Source organism: Pipistrellus kuhlii, unplaced genomic scaffold, assembly GCF_014108245.1.
Source record: "Pipistrellus kuhlii isolate mPipKuh1 unplaced genomic scaffold, mPipKuh1.p scaffold_m20_p_121, whole genome shotgun sequence".
NCBI classification, from domain to species: domain Eukaryota; kingdom Metazoa; phylum Chordata; class Mammalia; order Chiroptera; family Vespertilionidae; genus Pipistrellus; species Pipistrellus kuhlii.
Genome location: NW_023425429.1, coordinates 276,057 through 295,358, shown reverse-complemented (window position 1 = coordinate 295,358; position 19,302 = coordinate 276,057). Strand labels below are relative to the sequence as shown.

Here is a 19,302-nt window from a genome sequence, read left to right as displayed (position 1 = left end):
CCGGTCCCACAGGGCAGGCTGAGGGACAGCAGGGTCCAGGCTTACACACCTGGGGCGGGGGTGGGGGGCAAGACAGGAACAAGACAAACAGGTATCATGTTTATTTATGTACAAATATGAACATATTTACATAGAATGTACACACTAGGGTCCCAGATCCAAAGTTCTGGGCTGGCGGGGAGCAGGGCCAGTCTCTCCTGTGACCAGGAGCCCGCATTGCAGGCCTGAGTGGTGGCTGGGCTGAGCCTGGGGCTCATGGCTGCTCCGTCCCCTGGGTGCTCTGGTTGCGTGTGTGAGTGGATCCAGCAGAAAGGGACCAGAAAAGCCGAGGTGGTGGCCCCAGGACCCCAGGGGAAGGAGCCAGTCAGGCCCCCAGCAGCCCCTTTGCATCCCCTGAACCCCCACCCTCTATCCCCAACAACAACTGAACAGGAACCCTCATCACCAAGTCCCAACAGCCCCCCAGGCCCACAGGCCACTGAACCACAAGGAAGAAAGCAGAGTGGCTCAGGGGACAGAGGGCCGACCCTGCCTCCAGGGCCACGGCCACTCCCACCTGCACACCCACTGGCTCCAGGCTCCCCCAGAGGCCCCTGGCTATCCCGGGCGGTCTGTGCTGAGGCCTCCCTTCGGGGAAGGAGAATGTCGTGTGAGTGAAAGCTTGTTTCCAGTCTTCCTCTTACTCTGGGACTCACAGGCTGGTCCTTAAAGAAACACGTGCGAGCAGCAGGCCCAGCCACTAGAGGGCAGAGGGCTTCCTGTGCCAGCTGGAGCCTCTGAGGACCTCCGGGGCTGGGAGCCCCCTCTGACCAGGAGTCAGATCCCAGCTCCAGCTGTGCCCGCACACGTGGAAGTGCCCGCAGCCTCCAGCCTCTGCATTATTATAATACTGCTTTGGGGTCTGAGAAAACACCTGTGTTTGCAGGTGGAATGCATGCAGGCACACAACTCCATGCAGCTGCCCGGGGAACTGGACACAGCAGCACCGGGCACTGAATCCTGACAGATGGTGTGACACACAGCACAGGCATGCGCGCGTGCACACACACACACACACACACACACACACACACACACACTGACCTGCACACACAGCAAGGACTCAACCTATCCAGCCATCTGGGTATCAGACACAGGGCTGGAGGAAAAGGGGAACAGTCGGGGGTTGAGGGATGAGATGAGCTGAAGTCCTCGGTCAGCAGAGGGAGCAGGCGCTGGGCGGTGGGAGGTGGGCCTGGGTCAGACCAGGTGGCCCCGCCCGTTGATGTAGATGCCGTTGCCTGTGGGCTTGGCCCGCAGCGTCCCGTTCTCCTGCACGAAGTGGCTCATGGCCTGCTTGATGCCCTCGTCGCAGTCCTCCCCTGCTGCCCGCTCGCAGCCGGGACTGGGCGCCAGCAGCTCCGTCTGGGTCTCGATCTCCCGCACAGTGGTCAGCGTGGAGTAGCTGCGGCCTTCGGGCTCTTCACTCTGGAGGCCAAGGGCAGAGGGCATGTCAGGAACCAAGACAGGGCAGCTATACCCTAGTGGGGCAGGGGCAAGGTGTGTTGTAGGCCAAGTATAAACAGGGGTCAGGGGTCATGGCTGTCTCAGAGTCACTGGGCATGAGGGAGAAGCTGGGAGCAAGTGCAGGGGGTGGGGACGGAAATGCAGCCGAAGGTGGAGCAGGGGGCAGGGTAGGGCTGCCTGAGCCAGGCTGAGGAGCAGGGAGGGGCCATGACCTGCCCTGGGAACAGGACAGGAGCCTGAGGAGAGTGGTGGGGACGCGGGGGGGGCCGGGCTCACCATCACAGAGCAGCTACTGTTGTCCTTGAGACTATCAGGGTGGCCCTCGGCTCTCAGCCCTACACTCTCCTCCGGCTGCAGGGCCCAGACACGGGAGCAGTCAGGCCAGGGCTCGCCTCCACCTGTCTTCCACCAGCTCCTCCCTGACCACCACTCCCCCAGCCCACAGCCCAGTCTCTCCTGATGCCACACCCTCGTGCCGCCGCCACCTCCCAGGATCCCTGCTGGCGGGCTTCCCAAGGACCTGGGGGACGGGAGCACCCAGGGACGGAGCAGCCATGACCCCGGGGCCCAGCCCAGCCCAGCTGTGAGTCAGTGGCCAGCCGGACGGAGGACTGTGCTCCTGGGCAGAGGGGCACCCACCTGGCTCCTGGGGTCCGAGTGGTGGGAATGCAGCCTGCGGATGGAGTTCTCCCTGGTCAGGGTCAGCTCCTCCTCACTGGGAAGGACACCCCTTTGTCAGGAGGGGACAGGGCGGCCTCCACAGGGAGCCCCAGCCGGCCTCTGGGAGACGGGCCCTGGTGATGTGCTGTCCCTACAAGTGTGCCTGACGGCTGTGGCGCATGCGTGTGCATGTGCGTGGTGACACCTGGGCATGTGGATCCAACCCTCACACAGGCAGTGAGGTCCTCCACATCCAGCCGTGGCCCAGACCCCGAGCCCCAGAAGCCCACCCCCACTTCCTCTCCTCGGTCCCCCCACCGCTGCCGGCCTCTTCTGTCCCCAGGAGCGGCCAGTACTCACTACTTCTGGGTCATCTGCTGGGCCTTGCGCCGATGGTATCGTGACATCAGCACCACCACCACCACCAGGAGGCAGAGCAGGAGCCCGGCGATCACTCCCACCACCACCACGGAGGCCGACACCAGGTCCACCTGCTTCCCCGAGGCCGCCTCCGGGTCTGCTGGAGACAGGCTGCCTGAGTGAGGCAGCTCCCGCGCCCGAGGTCCCCACAGAGCCGCCCTCCGCCCAGCCCCGGCCGCCCCGGCTCCCCGAGCTCACCCAGCACCTCCACGGTGACCTGGGACTCCCGCCAGGAGAGGTCATTGCTCACGCGGCAGACGTAGACGCCGCTGTGCTCAGCCGTCAGCGGGGGGAAGCCCAGGGTGTCCCCGTCCGCACGCACGCCGCTCGGCAGAGGCCCGTCCAGCCTGAGGACAGGGAGCTGATGGGGCCGCGGGCCGGCTGCGGCGGCACCACCGACGTGTCCAGGCCTCGCTCCCTTCCCGCCCCCATGTCGTCACCCAGAGCCGCAGGCTGTTCCCACGGTGCCCCTCCCACCCGGGCAGGTCCAGGCAGGCCCTCCTCCCTGCTGCTCAGCCTGACCCGGGCGCCCTCCACACGCGCATGCCATCCCACAGGCTCCCGCGGCAGCACATCACCAGCCTGGGCACCAGGCACCCTGGCATGAAGTCTGTCCACACAACAGGACACTTCATTACCATCTGGGCTCAGACGACTCAGAAAAAGTGACTGGCGCCCCACCCCCCGGCGCCGAGCACAGGAGGGCAGGGCCTCGGGCACCCTGGCCTTACACACACACACCCCCACAGCCCTGGACCTCAGACCCCGGAGAAAGCCCAGCGCTCCTGCGGGGAGCGGCGGGTGCGGGCACATGGGGTGGGCACCACCAGGGCCCACAGGGTGTTGGTTAACAGCAGAGACAATCAGCTGTGCCATGTTGTCTTACCCTCTTTAGGAACTTTTGTAAACATACACAGTATTAGTGTGTGAACACGTGGTCATGTAAACGCTAGGGAAAGCCAAGGTCTTCACTGCTGGTTCCCTCAGATGATCGCGTGCCCAGACCCCGGCCAGCCGACCGCTTGGGGCCATGGCTGTGCTTCCGTGGAGGAGCTGTGCCCCATGTACCTGGGGCTCAAAATGTGTCGTCCCAGCCCCTCGTGAGCACATGCTGGCCTCAGAGAAGCCCTCCCAGGCCAGGCCCTCACCGTGTCCAGTTGTAGGTGGGCGGGGGCTGCCCTTCACTCAAACACCTGAGCGTGGCACCTTCCCTGCCGGTCTGCCACAGCTTTTGGTCTTCCAGGCCCCGCACAGAGGCCTCTGCAAGGTCTGGAACGGAAGGTGGAGGGGATAAACAGCTTTGATCTTGCTGTTCCTTCAAGGGCCCATCCCAGGCTCCACCTACCTGGGAGAGCCTCCCCTGCCTTCTCCTTCCTCCTCACTGTGCCAGCCGAGCCCCCGCTCCTCTCTGGGATACAGGGCAAGGAGCCCCTAAGTGCCTCAGCATACCCATGGGTCACTTCCTCCAAGCCCCTCCTGGGATGTCCTGCAGAGCCGTACTGGTTCTGCTCCCGGATTCTTGGGAAGCTAAACCACCTACATGCCATTCCTTTCCCTATCGAGCATCTGCTGAGGAGCCACGCTGGGCCACATGCTGGGTCAGCTGAGTCAGAAACGTCCTCTTCCCTCAGAGCCCCACACCCACTGCCACCCCGCTGCCCTGAGCACCCCTGCCCTGAGCCTGAGCTGCCCTGCACGCCGGGCTCCTAGTTCCACGGGAGCCTGAGCGGGTATCACTTTCCTTCTGCGGCGGAGGAAGTAAGGGAGGAGGCAGAACAGCAGCTGGTGCCAGCTCGAATCCCCGCCTGGACACCCCAGTTCAGCTCCCAGTTCACGTGTGATTCTTCCAACTGCCCTTCTACGTCAGAGGCCTGGGGTCATCTGGGTGGCTCCCCCCAGACCTCACCTCAGCCACAGGACCCGGCTGGCCTGACTGTGGGCTCAGGTTCTCAGGGTCTCACCGCCCCTCGAAGCCATGGGGCCCCCCACGACCCCAGCACTCACAGGCCACGTGCAGGGTGTGGGTGAGCCTCTGGTCCTGCAGCAGGCCGGGGTGGGACACCACGCAGGTGAGGGGCCGCCCGTTCATGCTGCGGCTGGGCACCAGGCGGAACTCGGACGTGACAGCTGCCGAGCGGGAGTGCTCAAAGGCGCGGCTGGACATGGTGCCCTTGACTTCTGTGTCCCAGGTCACGTTGGGGGCCGGGCTGCCCTCAGCTGTGCAGGAGGCGGCCAGTGTCAGGCCCTGGCCCTCTTCCAGCGCTGGACCAGGATTCAGTGAGGGCAGGGGAGGCACTGCAGGTGAGGGACAGGGGTCACGGTCTGCACCCCGTCAGGAGGCCCGCCCCATCACAGTCCCTTTTCCACGGCTGCCCAGTTCCAGTCCCCGTTCTCTTGTTTTACCGGTAAGGATGCCAGGTGAGTGGCAGAATCTCACCCGACTATACCTGTCCATTGTTTGTACTTTTTACAATGAGCATGGGTTATTTTTTAATAAAAACAACGAACTAATTAAAGATAACGTGGGTATAATATTATAGTAATAGGCACCAAGCATTATGCTAAACACTTTACAGACAGAATCTCATCAGTCCCGCCAACAAGCCATGAAGTGACAGCTCCGGCTGGGCCGTCAGAGGCAGTCGAGGCTCAGGGCGGAAGAGGGCTCGTCGCAGACCCCGGGTCTCAGGTGCTCAAGCCGAGGTCACACTCATATTTTCCTACAAAGCTGGTGAGTGAAGGGAGATGACAAAGACCCTTTTCACCTTCATACCATTAGCAGCCTGAACCAGGGTGGAAAAGACTTGACCTTAGGTTTGGGGCTTCCGCCGACCATGAGCGCCAACGGGAAAGCAGTGACTCACAGGGTCGGTCTGGCCTCTGACCACCCTCACTGAGGTCCAGGCGAGGGAGACATAGCCCTGGTCCTGATGGCACCTGCCCCCTGGGCCTGCCTGCCCACTCCTGGGCCCCACGTGGAGCCCAGGTCCGAGGGGCTCTGACCAGTGCCTGGGGGCACCTCGGTGAGACCCAGGGGGCGGGCCAGAAGGAGGCACCGGCTGACTGCCCTCGGAGGGCCAGGACCCGCGGGCTGGGCAGGAACCGGGCCACCGAGGGCGCTGGGGCTAGGGGGCTGAGAGTCAGGTGCAGGTGAGTGCTGGCTGGGCCCTGTCGCCCGAAAGAAACCGAGGGAGGTTTCAGGTCACTGGGAGGAAGAACTGGCGTTAAATGGCTTCTCGCGCGGCTGAGCCGGTGGAACCAAGGCGCGGGTCACTCTGGGTTGCGGAGCTGGATGGGTTGCAGGCCGCGCTTCCGGCCCCCTGCAGGACCCGCCCTCGGGGTCCCCCGGCCCGCCCAGGTCCCCGCCCCGCCCCCGGACCCCTCCCAGGCTCCCCGACCCCTCCCCCGCAGGCCCCGCCCCAGGTCCGCTCACCCAGCACGCGGAGCCGCAGCCGCGCCTGGAAGCTGCCGGCCGGGAAGGTGCTCACGCGGCACTCGTACTCGCCCTCGTCCGCCTGCACCGCGTTGCGCAGCAGCACCGCGCCGTCCAGGGGGCCGTCCGGGGGGCCGCGCGCCGGCGGCCGCTCCACGCGGCCCTCGTAGGCGGGGCCCACGTGCAGCCCGTACTGCGCGTGCAGCAGCGCCAGCTCCCGGGCGCCCTCGCCCGCGGCGGCGCGCGCCCAGGCCACCTGCGCCACCTGCTCGCCGGGGCCCCCGCGGTAGAGGCAGGGCAGCCGCGCGTCCTGGCCCAGCACCACCGTCACCAGCTCCGGGGCCTCCAGCTCGCCCGCCGGGCAGCGGCCTGCGGGCACAGAGGCAGCGGGTTAGGGGTGCGGGCGGGGCTCGGCGGCCGCGGCGGAGGTGCTGGCGAAGCACTGGGGCCGCTCCCCGGCGCCCACAGAGCAGGCTGGGCGGCGCCGTCCCTGTCCCCGGGGGAAACCGAGGCCCGGGAGGGAGTGACCGGCCTGCGGCGTAGGTGCGGCCGCGGGGAGGGGGCTCTGCCCTCGGGGCGCACAGCCGGCGGGGCTGGCCTGCGCCCGGAAGACGGCTTTCAGGGTCCTGGGGGGAGGGGGGGAGCCGCGGGGGGCGGTCCGCCCAGGAGGCTGGGTTCCCGCTTGGAGCGGGGCGACCGGCTTCCAGGGAGGGGGAAGGGGGGCCCGCCGGCCTGTCGCTGAGACGGGAAGGCTGAGGCCGAGGCTCAGGTGAGGTGGGTCGGGCGTCTGGGACTGGGCGGCCGGGAAACCGGCCGGGGACCAGGCGGGAGGCGAGCGGCCCGGAGGAGGCAGCCGGGCTGTGCGCGACCCGGGCGGGCGGGGAGGCGGGCGAGGCCGGGGCGTCTGAGGCCGTGGTTGGAGCCCAGCCGCGCGGGCCTCCCGCCCCGGGCAGAGGGGTTTGAGTGGGTCCAGAGGGAGCGGGGTCAGGGAGGCAGGGGAAGCGGGAGCCGCACCGGAGCGGGAGGCACGGCTGCCGGGAAGGGGCAGGAGAGGGGCTCAGACCCTCGAAGCCCCTTCCTGCGGCGCCCGCTCTCCGCGCGGCTCCCGGCTGCGGCGGCCTCGCCCGCGGAGCAGAACCTGGGCCTCACGTCTTATGTGGAGACGGGGGTTCTGACTCAGTGCTTCTTCTGGGGGCCCGTGGGCTGAATTCCTGCTCATGATTGACACTCAAGCCATGGTCACCGATGGCTGGATTAGTGCCGAGTGAACAGACAAGAGACAGGCAGGAGGTGGGAGGGTGGACCCTGAGGAACCAGCAGTCTGGCTGGGCTAGGCAGGGAGGGGTGTGCATGGCAACCTTGGGGTGCAGGCAGGACAGACTGGTTAGCTGGGTTCACTGCAAAGGAAAAAAGAAAGGGGTGGAGGCCCGGCCGCTGTGGCTCAGTGGTTGAGCATCGACCCATGAACCGATTCCAAGTTGGCCCACAGGCCAGGGTTGCAGGCTTATCTCCAGTGAGGGGCATGCAGGAGGCAGCTGATCCATGATTCTCTCCCATCATTGATGTTTCTATCTCTCTCTCTCTCCCTTCTTCTCTGAAATCAATAAAAATATTTTTAAAGGGGGGGGGGGCAGTGGAGGACAAGCATGGGGGGAGACAGAAGCCCAACTACAGGGGATCTGAGGGCACCGCAGGCAGAGCCGAGCGGGCAGAGGGAGGGGTGGAAGGGGTGCTGCTGGCAGCTGGGAGCGCCTGGAAGGGACGGGACAGACCTGCAGGGCTGGATGCCAGGGCCCTGAGCTGCCTGAGCTGATGTTGGTCCCACCCAGCCCAGCCTGGGAGTCCAGCTGCCGCCTTTGCCCCTCCCAGCATGTCCCCTGACACAGGAGGGCAGGGCTGCCTGGCAGATGGGCTTCCTCAGCCTCTGCGCCCAGCACTGCCGTCCGCAGGCTGCAGGGGCCAGTGCTCCAGCCGGCACAGAGCCCTTCCACAGACTCTCCTGAGACGACTCAGAGGCCACATCGCAACCATCTGACCCGCTCCCCACTGATCACCCACATTCCCCAAAGGTCACTTCATACAGCACAACAGGCAGCGCGTCCCTAGCACATGCCTGAGCCCAATCCTTCATCCCTACTGTGTGTCCAAGACCCACACTCCCCAGAGACCAGCCCAAGCCTGCCCAGGACCCAGGGAGACAGGCAAGCCCTCAGTGCTCCCACAGCCCCGCCGTCCGCAGTACAGTCCTCAGTGGAGGGACTGGGCTCCAGTGGACCCAGAGCCCAGCCACCAGCCCAGCAGCCTCCTCTCTCCCGCAGCGCCTCCCCGGCATCAGCACGATGACGTCACCAGAGCCGCCTGCCCGGTGAGGTCACTGTGGGCACCCCGTGGCCAGGCCAGCCCCCCCACCCTCCTGCTGCGCATTGCTGGGGTCTGTCTCGCAGCCTCTGCTGGCTGCACTCCTCCCTCCGACCCTCCCAGCCGCCTCCGGGAGCCCAGGACGCTGGTCAGGAGCCTCGGTGATTCAGCCACAGCCGCCACCAGCCACCACCTTGCACAAGGGAAAGAACAGGCCCAACTGGCCCAACAAGATCCCTGCCCTGGGCCTCCCCACCCCGGCCAGGCCCCACGCCACCAGCTCCCAGACAGCTCCTCCAGGCCTGGCTGCTCCCACCCAGAGCTTTTGTCCCGACTTCCTGGGCGTGAGGCCTGGCCTGTGCCCCAGAGGGGAACTGAGGCTGCCCCCAGAGAGGGTCTCTGGGGAGGGAGGATCTTCCTGAGGGGCCTCTCCCTCCAGCCCCAGGAGCACGGGAGCGGGGAGGACCAGGGGGGAGTGAGAGCCGTGGATCTGGACGTGCCGCTCTGGGTGAGGCCTGGTTGCTCCTGGTGCCAGTTCACACGCACGGGAGGCTGCCTCCTTGCACGAAGGGGTCGCTCACTCGTGTTCACGCCTTGCCTTCAGTGAGTGTATGTGCTTGTCTGCAACCGAAGAGCAGCGTATGGGGTGTGCATGTGCCCGCGTCTCACACTCCTGTCCCACCGTGTTGGTGAATGTTCGGCTGTGGCTCCCCCGGTGCCTGCATGCCTCCCTGTCTCGGCTGCCCGGTCGGTGTGCGTGGTCTGTGGCGTGTGGCTGTGTCCATCTGGAATGTCGCCCAGTCGCCCACCCACCTCACCGAGGGGAGGGCCCAGAGGTGAAGTCCTGTCCCTCGGGAAGCCCTGGGCAGCTGCCATCACGGGCTCCCCAACAGAAGGAGCTGAGCGCTCTCTCCACCCTTGTCCCCAGGACCCTCACTCCTCCCCCAGCCCCTCCCAGGGCCCCCAGCACCTGTGGCCCTGGGAACACCTGCTGCCACCACCCAAGCAGCCCTGGCTCTGGCCCGGGTGGGGTGACGGGTTGGTGCCGGTGGTCTGGTGTGGCTGGTGGGAGGAGGATGCCGCCCGGGGCTGAGGGAGGGAGGGCCTAGTTAACCCTGCCCCACGCCCCACACACCAGCATGCGCCCCCCAGCACCACCGCAGCCTCCACAGAGTGAAGCCACCAGGAGATTGGAGAGAAAGGACCTGGAAGGGGGCCCTGAAGCCCTGCTCCTCCCTCCTGGGCAGCCTTGGCCTTGGAGCAAAACCAGGAGCTTCTCCCTCTGCTTCACCTGCCTCCCTCCTTCCCTCCCACTGTCCTAAGCCCCCAGCTTAGCAACCTGGGCACAGCGCCCGCCCACCGATTAGCGTCTGGGGAGGGGGCCACAGCAGAAGAGCTGCGATGACAACAATGAGGCAGGGCAGGCCTGGAGGCAGCCCGCTCAGCCCAGACACAGCTCCCGCTCAGATAAGTCCCCTAAACCCCCCGGAGCCAGTCTGAGCCTGGCTGAGTCACCAAAACAGCCACACTGTGGGTGGGAGACCCAGAATTCAGCTTCTCCCAAACTCCTGAGATCCTAGCCACCCTCCCTCCCCCCCATCCTGCCAGCCACTCTCCAAGTGTGGCCAGCTCTGCCCCACCCAAATCCCAGCCTCTCCTCAGCTCCCAGCACACACCAATTTGAGGTGAGTGGGGGGAGGGGCAGAGAACTATGGGAAAGGCCAGGCCAGAGGCCACGGCCAGCTGAGGGGTCCCACCTGGCACCCTCCTCCAGGGCTGTGGCCCCAGTTCCCAACGTCACCTTCCATTTGTATTCTGTTCCCAGGCCCAGTCTCTGGGCTCCCTCCCGACTCGGCTCCCCGGCCGCACCCTCCTTCCTGCGGAGACCTGGTCGGAGGGCTCGTTCGAGAGGCCAGAGAGCCAGGCCTTCTCCCTCAGGAGGCTTAACGCTCCACGGGGTTTGGGAAGATCCTGAGGAGAGGGCTGCCCCGTGACAGGAGGAGAGAAGCAGGGATGTGCCTCCCTTTCTAGGAAGCCAACCTCAGACAAAAGCTGGTCCTCCCCTGGAGGGCAGAAATGGAGACCCACCCCTGGCCTGCGACCCCCTGGGGCCAGACCCAGTTGGGAAGAGGATCTACTTACTTACTACAGGGTGTCTGGCGACCTGGGGCCCTCCCGCCCAGGGCAGGAGGTGGGGAGGGAGGAGGGAGGGGACCTCACCCGGAAACTCATCTCATTAAAGAGAAACAAAGAGCCTTGGTGCAGGCGCCTCCCCAGCCTCCTCCTCGGCCAGGGCGGGGCAGGCCCTGGGGCTCAGAGCTGTCAGGGCCTGCAGGGGGGCACTAATGGGCGGAGGGCAGTGTCGGGGTGAAGCCAGCCTTGGTCTCACCCAGAGGGACCCCCTTTTATCACCACAGCCAGACTGCCTGCCTCCCACACCCAGCACCGCTCTGCGGCCATTCACTCCGCCTCGGGCCTCGGGCCGGAGGGCGCAGACAGCGGCCACTCTGGGTCTCCTAAGACTTTCTGAGTTGCCCAAGGCCACCTAACAGATTAAGAGCAGAAACAGGCCAGAACTCAAGGCTTTCAGAGAGAGAAACACGGCAGCTTCTGAGAAGGAGCCCAAACACAGAGAAGCCTGGACTATGGGGGCCACGGGGGCAGCTGACGCTCGGCCCGAGCCCTCGGCCAGCGGCGGCGACAGCACTGCCAGCAGCTCCCTGGGCACCAGCCTGGTGTCCTGAAGCCAGGCTGCTTCCCACCATTGGCATGTCCCCTGTCCGTCTGTCAGGCCTGGCCAAGGCCAAGGCCAAGGCCGCCCTCACTAGAAGCTCTCCCTGGGCTTCTCTTAGAACAAGCTCTGGGTCATGGAGGGGGCAGGGAGGGTCTCGTTCAGGACGGCCTAGTTCTAACCCTGAGGGAGTCAGTTTCCCTCCGGGCAGTGAGGGAGTTGGAGCTGCGACCTCTCTGATCCTGCCCCATCCTCGAGGTGTGGGCAGGTCCTGCAGGCAAGTGGCTGCCAAGCCACCCAGCCCCACCTTCTGGGCCTGAGCGAGTGAGAGGGCTCCTGGAGAAGGGAATGAGGGGGGGAGGGGCGGTGGGGATAGAGGCTCAGTGCCCTATGATTGGAGGCTGGGCCAAGACCCCTCCATCTTCAGGTGGAAGGAGAGCAGTCCCCCCACACACAGCCAGGCTCGCTACCCTGACAGCAGGGGGGAGGAAGGGGGGAGCAGGGCCATCCCGGCAGGTGCGGAAGCAAGGACCCTGCTGGACCACCAGGCTGTGGCTGCTCCTGGGCCTGGGGTGGAACAGTCCTAGGCAGGCAGGTCCCCGAGTCCCAAAGGGAAGGGTGTCTCGGTTACTCATGGCCCACGCGATCCCACGGGGTCCTATCCCGTCCGAAGCTCCTGTCATTCCCATCGGCTTCATACATCAGACAGTCTCCGTGAGGAAATGGGGACAGCAATGAGCAAAGGGAACCACACCTGGCTGGAAGGCACCTCCTAGCCCCCAACTCATCCGAGCAGTCACATCGTCACCACACTGGCATCTGACTGTGTCCAGGGGGAGAGGGCCCATCGCCCCTCCAGCGCCTGGTCCTGGGCTCAGGGAGAGAAGGAGAAAGAACCCTGTCCCTCTCGGGGCATCAGCTCCCCACACCCATGACTGGAACCAGCTCACCCCTGAGTCAGCCTCGCACCATCAGCAGTTCCCGGCTCAGCAGGGAGGTGAGGGCTCCTCCCGGACCTGGTGGAAGGGCCCCGGCCCACCCAGCCCCGGCCCCTCATCCTCTCCTCCAGGCCTCGGCCGGAGGGGGCCACGGGGATGAGCTCCCCTACTCCCCTGGGGCAGGCCGGCAGCTGGTGGGAGAGGGTGGGTCCTCAGTCAGGCCTCGCGGGGGAGGGGGCGCTGGCGGCTCAGAAGCGAGGGTCCTGTGGCTCCGGGAGGCCTACCTGCCAGTGACGCCAGGAGCAGCAGCGGCAGCCAGGCCTCAGGCCCCTGCATGTCGGCTCCGCGGGCCAGGGCCATGGGTCCCACGCAGAGCTGCCCCGCGTTCCTCAGGTGCCGCCGGGCGCTCCCGGGGCTCCAGCTCTGGGGCTGGAGAGGGCGCTGGCCGGGGCGGGAGGGTCACAGGTCCGGGCCCTGGCAGACCTGCCCGTCCTCCTGGGGCTCCCCTAGGGGACCGGCCCGTCCTGCACCCGGCGGCAGCTGCCCCCCCAGAAGCCGTGATGGGAGCTCTGAGCTCCCCCAGAGCTGCTTCCCACGCCGCGGCCAACAGCTCCGGCAGAAACTGGGAACCTGCTCAGCAGGTCAGAACAGGTGCGTCTGGGGGCCGGGCCTGGCACACGGCTGCAGCCTCGCCCCCTGGCCCGGCTAATGGGCGCTGGGGAGGGAGGGTGGGGAGGCCCTTGGATCCCACCCTCAGCTCGAGGCTTCACCTGGCAGCACGCAGGGCCCTGAAGAGAGGCGAGCAGAGGGGGCGGCGCCGGTGGCTGGAGAGAGAGGCGGCAGGGGCAGGGCAAGGCCCCGCAGCGGGAGGCGCCTGAGCATCCACACCTGCCAGCGGTCCGGTCTCCGAGGCTCAGCATCGGGGGAGGCAGAACCAAGGACAGTACCTGCCCATCCCCCATCCCTCCGAAGAGAAGGCGGGAGGGGAGAGGGGAGGTGCTGGAGGGGGCGTTTGCTCGGACATCTTCCCCCTGAGGTAGGGAGCTCGTGCAAAGACTCCTAAGAAGGAACTAAAGTGAGCCCCTGACCCCCATATGTAGGAGATGATGCGAGAGATTGGCCAAGGGATTCGCCCAGGCCGCAGCGCCACCCTTCTTGACTGGCCTGGTGCCCGACATGCAGGCTCCCTTCCCCTCATCGCCGGCTCATGCTGCCATTTACCCCTCCCGCTGGACAAGGCACACGTCCGCCTCTCAGCACGCCTCGGTGTGCACTCCTCCTGCTCCGGCTAGGCCTGGGTGCGGCCTGGCCATGCCCGTGGTCTGCGCCTTTCTCCCGGCTCCACTGCAGCTTCCCGTTAAGTGGCATTGAAGCCTCCGTGTGCGCCGTGAGGGGCGGGCGGGGCTGGGTCTGTGAGCTCCTCGGAAGTCAGGTTTGCGTCACAACCTTGTCTGCGTCCACGCGGGACAGCCGGCCGCGTGCAGGGGACTGAGTGCATCTTTGTTAACGGATGGACCAGGAAAGAAGGGGTGTCATGTGACCTCGACCTCGCTCTCGATCCCTCTCTCAGCAATGACCGTGGCCGTGACCTCTTCTTCAAGGGCAATAAGGGCCAGGCTGGACCCCAAACTCCATTTCTCCCCACGGCCCCCTCGTGAGCCCCTTCCAGCCTGAGGACCCAGGCCAGGGTTGGGGTGAGGGCCGAGAGCAGCCCTGCCCTGATGCTGAGGAGCCGGCGGGTGGGGGTAGGGACGGAGGGTGCCTGTGCTGTGATGGTCCTAGTCGGACGTGGGCCCTGCTGCCTGGCTGCAGGGGAGCCTTTTCCTTCCCATGGACTCACCTCCGGGCCCGGGAGCCGCAGGGAAACTGAGGCCTGGGTGGAAAGCAGTCTGATCACAGGCAGTACCAGGCCGTGTCTTGTCAGCTTCCCTATTCAGCATCACCCCACAGTGCTGCCAGCCAGTCACCCCAAGTCCATAAGGTGCCATAGACTGTGTACTGCCAGCTGGTATGAGGCCAGGGTGGGTGGGCCCGAGGCTAGGAGTGTCCCGCGGGGGGAGGGACTCTCTCATCCCCTCCTCGGCCTCCCTGGGAGCCCCCACCCCCAAGCTGGACCCAGTGCCCCTCAGGCCTCTGCCCCCTGCCTGAGATGAAGCCGCTGAGAGAGGTGGCTGGGAGGGCCTCCAGGCCAGGTCTGGTCTCCTGGGTGCACACTTCCTTCCTCACAACCCCATGCCCTCATGCCTCACCTCCCCCCCCCACACACACATTCTGGGTCCTAAGAATGGGGACAAGCAGGCCACAGCGGCATCTCATCACAAGCACCTGCTGAGCGGGTCCCGCGTGCAGCCGGGCCGGACACCAGAGTCCCACCCGCGGGCAGCGTGGGCATCACACCGTGCCGCCCGAGGCCTGCCCAGGAGCCCCCCCCCCCCGCAGACGGACACGCAAGCAGAACAGCTCCGGGCCCCGGCCGCCCCTCACGCCGGTGAGCTGCCCGTCCTCGGTGCCCATCGCCTGCAGGTGCCACCGACCGCCCAGCCGTCCGTCGCGGCGGCACACGGAGCCAAACCGGTTGGAGCGGGCTGGGCTGCAATGTCTGCTTGTGAATGTGGACTTGGAAGTGAGTCAGGCGGCCGGGGCGGGCGGGCGGAGAGCGGGGGACAGTGAGGGTCAGGCCGGTGGGCGGTGGAGGCGGGTGGGGCAGCTGGTCTGTCTGGTGAGCCCGGTGGGAGGGAGTCGGGCTGAGGGCGCTGGCTCTGGGTGAGGTGGAGGTGAGGGCGGCGGAGCGGCTGCGGGGGGTCCGGGGCCCGCAGCCCCCCTTCCCGGCTCCCCCTCTGCTCAGGCCGGGCTGGTGCTGGTGCTGCGGGGATGGGGGGAGGGCTTGCCTCCATCCCCAGGCCACCCTCTTGCTCCTCCCTAGAGCGCTCCTGTTTGGGGGGGGGGGGGGCGCGGAAAGCAGGGCTCCAGCCCCACCCCCTCCACGGAGCACCGCTCCCCTCGCCGCAGCGGCTCTGCCAGCTCAGGGTCGCCCGTTTCTCACAGATGCGCCTCTGCTGCTGCCGCCAGCCTGTCCCCCAGTGCGGCCGTCTTTTCCTGACAACCACACTCCCTGTCGCTCAGCGGGCGGGGCCCCACCGGAGCCGGGGTTGTGTGCAGAACCCCAGGTCACTCTCAGCAGGGCACCCGCCTTCCATAAGTACAGGCTCAGAAGATGCTGGATTCTTTGTCCTGTGCCTTTGGGGGGCTAGCACTTTCAGAAAGTTCTGGAAAGAGGAGAAACAGGTCCTGGCTGGAGTAGGATAAGAGGAGGAGCCCCGTGGAATCTTCCACATGGTGTCAGCAACAGACTCCCCCATGAGGAGAAGGTAAGAGCAAAGGTGGGTGGGTCTTGCGATTGGTGGCAGTGGATCTGTCGCTGGCGGGGCTCACCTGTGAATAGGAGGTCACAGTTCGATTCCCAATCAGGGCACAGGCGCGGGTTGAGGCTTGATTCGGGCGGGGGGGGGGGGGGGGGCTGCAGGAGGCAGCTGATCCATGATTCTCTCTCATCATTGACGTTTCTGTCTTTCTATCCCTTTCTTTCTCTGAAAAAAAAAAAAAAATGACCCATGGGCAAAACCAGTTTGGCTCAGTGGTAGAGCGTTGGCTGCGGACTGAAAGGTCCCGGGTTCGATTCTGGTCAAGGGCATGTATCATGGTTTTGGGCACATTCCCAGTAGGGGTCGTGTAAAAGGCAGCTAATCGATGATTTTCTCTCATCAGTGTTTCTAACTCTCTATCCTTCTCTGTAAAAAATCAGTAAAAAATATATTTTTTTAAATGACCAATGGGCTCAGACACCAGGGGTGAGGGCATGAGTATGTGCATGTGTGGGGGGGCAATGGGGCAATAAGGATACACATGTAATACTTTAATCAATAAATAAAAATTAAAAATAAATAAGTGGCTGCTCCTGGGACATTCCAAAGCTCTTGGCGAGGAGTCGGAGGCTGGCTCTGTTCAGCGGCACAGAGACAGAGCAGGCAGATGCAGAGAGCCACGGGCGTGGACGTGGGGAAAGACAGACCTCAAGGCGCAGCGAGGCCGGGGACCAGAGACAACGACAGAGGTGCACACAGCATCAGCCACAGGGTCGTTCAGACTGAGCAGCTGAGACAGATGAACCGCCAACACAGAAAGCCGGAAGGCGGGTTCTGAGTACTTACACTGCTGGGGGCACTCAGGCACTTCCCTCTCCGCCCTCAATATTTTATGGTTGTTTTTTTAATATATTTTATTGATTTTGTACAGAAAGGAAGGGAGAGAGACAGAGAGTCAGAAACATCGATGAGAGAGAGAGTCATCGATCAGTTGCCTCTTGCACACCCCCCACCGGGGATATACCCGCAACCAAGGTACATGCCCTTGACCAGAATCGAACCCGGGTCCCTTCAGTCCCCAAGCCGACGCTCTATCCACTGAGCCAAACCGGTCTCGGCAATATTTTATGTTTTTAAAAATACATTTTAAAATTGATTTCAGAGAAGGAGAGAGAGAGAGAAAAGTCAATGACGAGGGAATCATTGATCCGCTGCATCCTGCACACCCCACACTGGGGACTGAGCCCACAACTCAGGCACGTGCTCTGATCAGGAACTGCACCTGACCTCCTGGTTCATGGGTCAGTGCTCACCCACTGAGCCACGCTAGCCAGGTTCTGCCCTCAACTTTTGACCACTCAATAGGGGCCCAGTGATACTTAAAAAAATAAAATAAAAAAATATATACATATATTATTGATTTTTCACAGAGAGGAAGGGAGAGGGACAGAGAGCTAGAAACATCAATCAGCTGCCTCCTGCACGCCCCCTTCTGGGGATGGCCTGTAACCAATGTACATGCCCTTGACCAGAATCGAACCTGGGACCTTTCAGTCCGCAGACTGACGCTCTATCTACTGAGCCACACCGGTTTCTTATTCAATATCACCAAGTCCCTCAAGTTCTCTCCCATCCTTATCCATCTCACCACCATTTTGTAACTCACCAATTTCTCCCGAGAGGCTGCTCCTGGCAGCACGTCTCAGGGGAGGGCTTAAGACCTGGCCCTTGCTGTCATTCCTCTGTCCTTCTGTTTGTCCACGTCCTCTTTCTGGCTGAGCTGAGTGGAGGCGTGAAGGCATGAGGCCAGCTGTCACCTGGCCAGAATGAGCTGCAGGGGGTGTAGAAGGGTCCAGAACAGAGAAAGACCCACAGAAAGGGCAGGAATGTGGGGGAGCCTGGGAGACAAAGGCGGAGAGAACTTGGGGATCTCCAGAGTGTGACGGACACCCGCGGGTCCACTGTCAGCTGTGTGAACTGAATGATGCTGAGAACCAGGATGGGTCAGTCAGAAGACAGGGTTAAGGCAAGAAGAAACCAGACTGAGCGCTTTGTGAAGGGTTGCACCCAGGAGGCAGATTTGGGGCGAGGACAGACCCAGACTCAGTCTGAGAAGCTGGGCTGCAGGAGCCTTGCTTGTCCAAACAGGTCAGTTTGAGGGTCCTGCCAGGATTACATTTTCAGGATGACCGGCCCAGCCCACGCCTGGGCGCCATCGGCAGTGAGAGCAGGGCCAGGGCAGGAAGGAACCCCGCCCCCAGCCCTTTCTCAATGCCCTTTGGTCTGTCGCACTGTCAGGACCTCAGAGAGGCTGCCCTGGGGTGGAGGGATGTGACATACACGTCCTGCTTCTTTTCTTTTTTTTAAATGTTTTTTTTTTTTAATTGATTTCAGACTGGAAGGGAGAGAAACATCGGTGATGAGAATCACTGATCGGTTGCCTCCTGCACACTCTTCAATGGGAATCGAGCCTGCTACTTGGGCCTGTGCCCTGACCAAGCATGGCCTTCTGGTTCATAGGATGATGCTCAACCCCTGAGCTATGCAGGCCAGGCCAGATTGGCTTGTTTCCCTTCTCTTTCTTTTTTTGGCCTTTTTTTATTTGATTTATTATTATTATTATTATTATTATTATTATTATTACCTGGATTTCCCCCCTGCCTCCTCTACTAGTAAGATCTGAGCTTGGTTTCAGACTAACCAGGGAAGGAGCTGCAGTGTCTGGATGCCACCTCAAAGGAAGTGCAAAACCCAGGAGTGAGTGAGGTTCGGGCTCCTGGCCCAAGTGAGAGGCCAGCTGTGCAGACAGAGTTAGAGGGGCCTGGGGAGGAGTGGAAGGCCCTCAGTGGGTGCGGGAGTCCCTGTTCTGTCCAGGAGAGGCAGGAAGTGAGTCCAGCAGAAAGAACAGCCAGATTTAAGCTAAAGTAAGAGCCCCAAATGGGCATTACAAGCCCATAAAACTTAAGCAAAATGACCCTCCTCCAGGCATCTCCCCTGCTAAGTCCAAGGACTGGGACAAGCTGAAGCCAGCTGTGGGGAGGTTACCCAGGCACAGCCTTAGGGAAAGGACTGGCTCTCACACTTTAGCCAAGGACATTAGAAGTTAGAGATTGCTTAGAGGCTTTTAACAAGAGCTGGGAAGACAGAATCCTCCATATCAGAATCAGGGAAAGCAACAGTTGGGTGGGCAGAGACTTTCAAAGCTCTTATTGAGTCTCAGCTTTAAAGTAAGCGTGGGGGACAGGTCTCTGCAACCTCCCAGGCTTCGCCTGTGCCTTCCTGAACATACCTGCCCCCTCCTGCCCCAATGGAGGGCAGGGAGGGCAGAGCCTGCTGTGCTGTCCGATCCCAGGGCAGCCCTGCCGAGGCCTCTGAATGGAGTCCAGCGATGAGCAGAACCCAGAGCAACTGCACAGGCATCGCCGCCCGGACAGCGCAGCCGGGACACGCCCCGCTGCTCCCTCCCAGCTGTGTCCGGACAATGTCTGCGTTCCTGCTGTCGCTGAAACTAGCCGCTTTGATCTGGACCTCTCCATTCTCCCCTGGGTCCTGGGGATCTGCCTGAATAAAAGGAGACCAGGGAGGGCAGGGGTGTGTTCCCTCGAACCACCCCCACTCGCCCCATCCAGCTCCCATGTCCGGGCAGCTCCACCTGGATCGCATCAGGAGGAACCCCTGCCCTTCCAGTGGTCGGCAAACTCATTCATCAACAGAGCCAAATATCAACAGCACAACAGTGGAAATTTATTCTGAGAGCCACATTTTTTAAACTTACACTTCTAACGTCACTTCTTCAAAATAGACTCGCCCAGGCCGTGGTATTTTGCGGAAGAGCCACACTCAAGGGGCCAAAGAGCCGCAGTTTGCCGACCACGGCTGCATCCTGGGGCCTAG

The 19,302-nt window shown here is 63.4% G+C and overlaps 1 protein-coding gene across 5 annotated transcripts; it reads right to left on the bottom strand.

The window, feature by feature from the left end:
• Positions 1–85: 85 nt before the first annotated feature.
• NECTIN4 (nectin cell adhesion molecule 4) lies at positions 86–12,706 on the bottom strand. 5 transcript variants are annotated; one of them, XM_036434409.2, is made up of 9 exons: positions 12,331–12,702; positions 6,020–6,388; positions 4,591–4,881; positions 3,735–3,855; positions 2,785–2,933; positions 2,527–2,701; positions 2,146–2,221; positions 1,783–1,857; positions 86–1,467 (listed from the first exon to the last, which is right to left on the bottom strand). In XM_036434409.2, the coding sequence occupies exons 1-9, from the start codon at positions 12,404–12,406 to the stop codon at positions 1,240–1,242; spliced, it is 1,560 nt and encodes a 519-aa protein (XP_036290302.1). In that variant the 5' UTR covers positions 12,407–12,702; the 3' UTR covers positions 86–1,239. The 5 variants fall into 5 exon arrangements, with proteins under 5 accessions (XP_036290302.1, XP_036290303.1, XP_036290304.1 ...); XM_036434410.2 differs by having other exon boundaries at positions 2,527–2,686; positions 12,331–12,700; XM_036434411.2 differs by having other exon boundaries at positions 2,527–2,683; positions 12,331–12,698.
• Between the last annotated feature and the right edge of the window lie 6,596 nt (positions 12,707–19,302).

What these genes read in the sequence shown, in the direction of transcription:
- NECTIN4 (XM_036434409.2), bottom strand. Translation starts at nt 12,406, where the DNA reads ATGGCCCTGGCCCGCGGAGCCGACATGCAGGGGCCTGAGGCCTGGCTG. An exon ending in CCACACCCTGCACGTGGCCT is followed by an intron (nt 3,856 to 4,590) that starts GTGAGTGCTGGG and finishes CTTCCGTTCCAG; the next exon opens with ACCTTGCAGAGGCCTCTGTG. An exon ending in CAGCAGATGACCCAGAAGTA is followed by an intron (nt 2,222 to 2,526) that starts GTGAGTACTGGC and finishes TGTCCTTCCCAG; the next exon opens with TGAGGAGGAGCTGACCCTGA.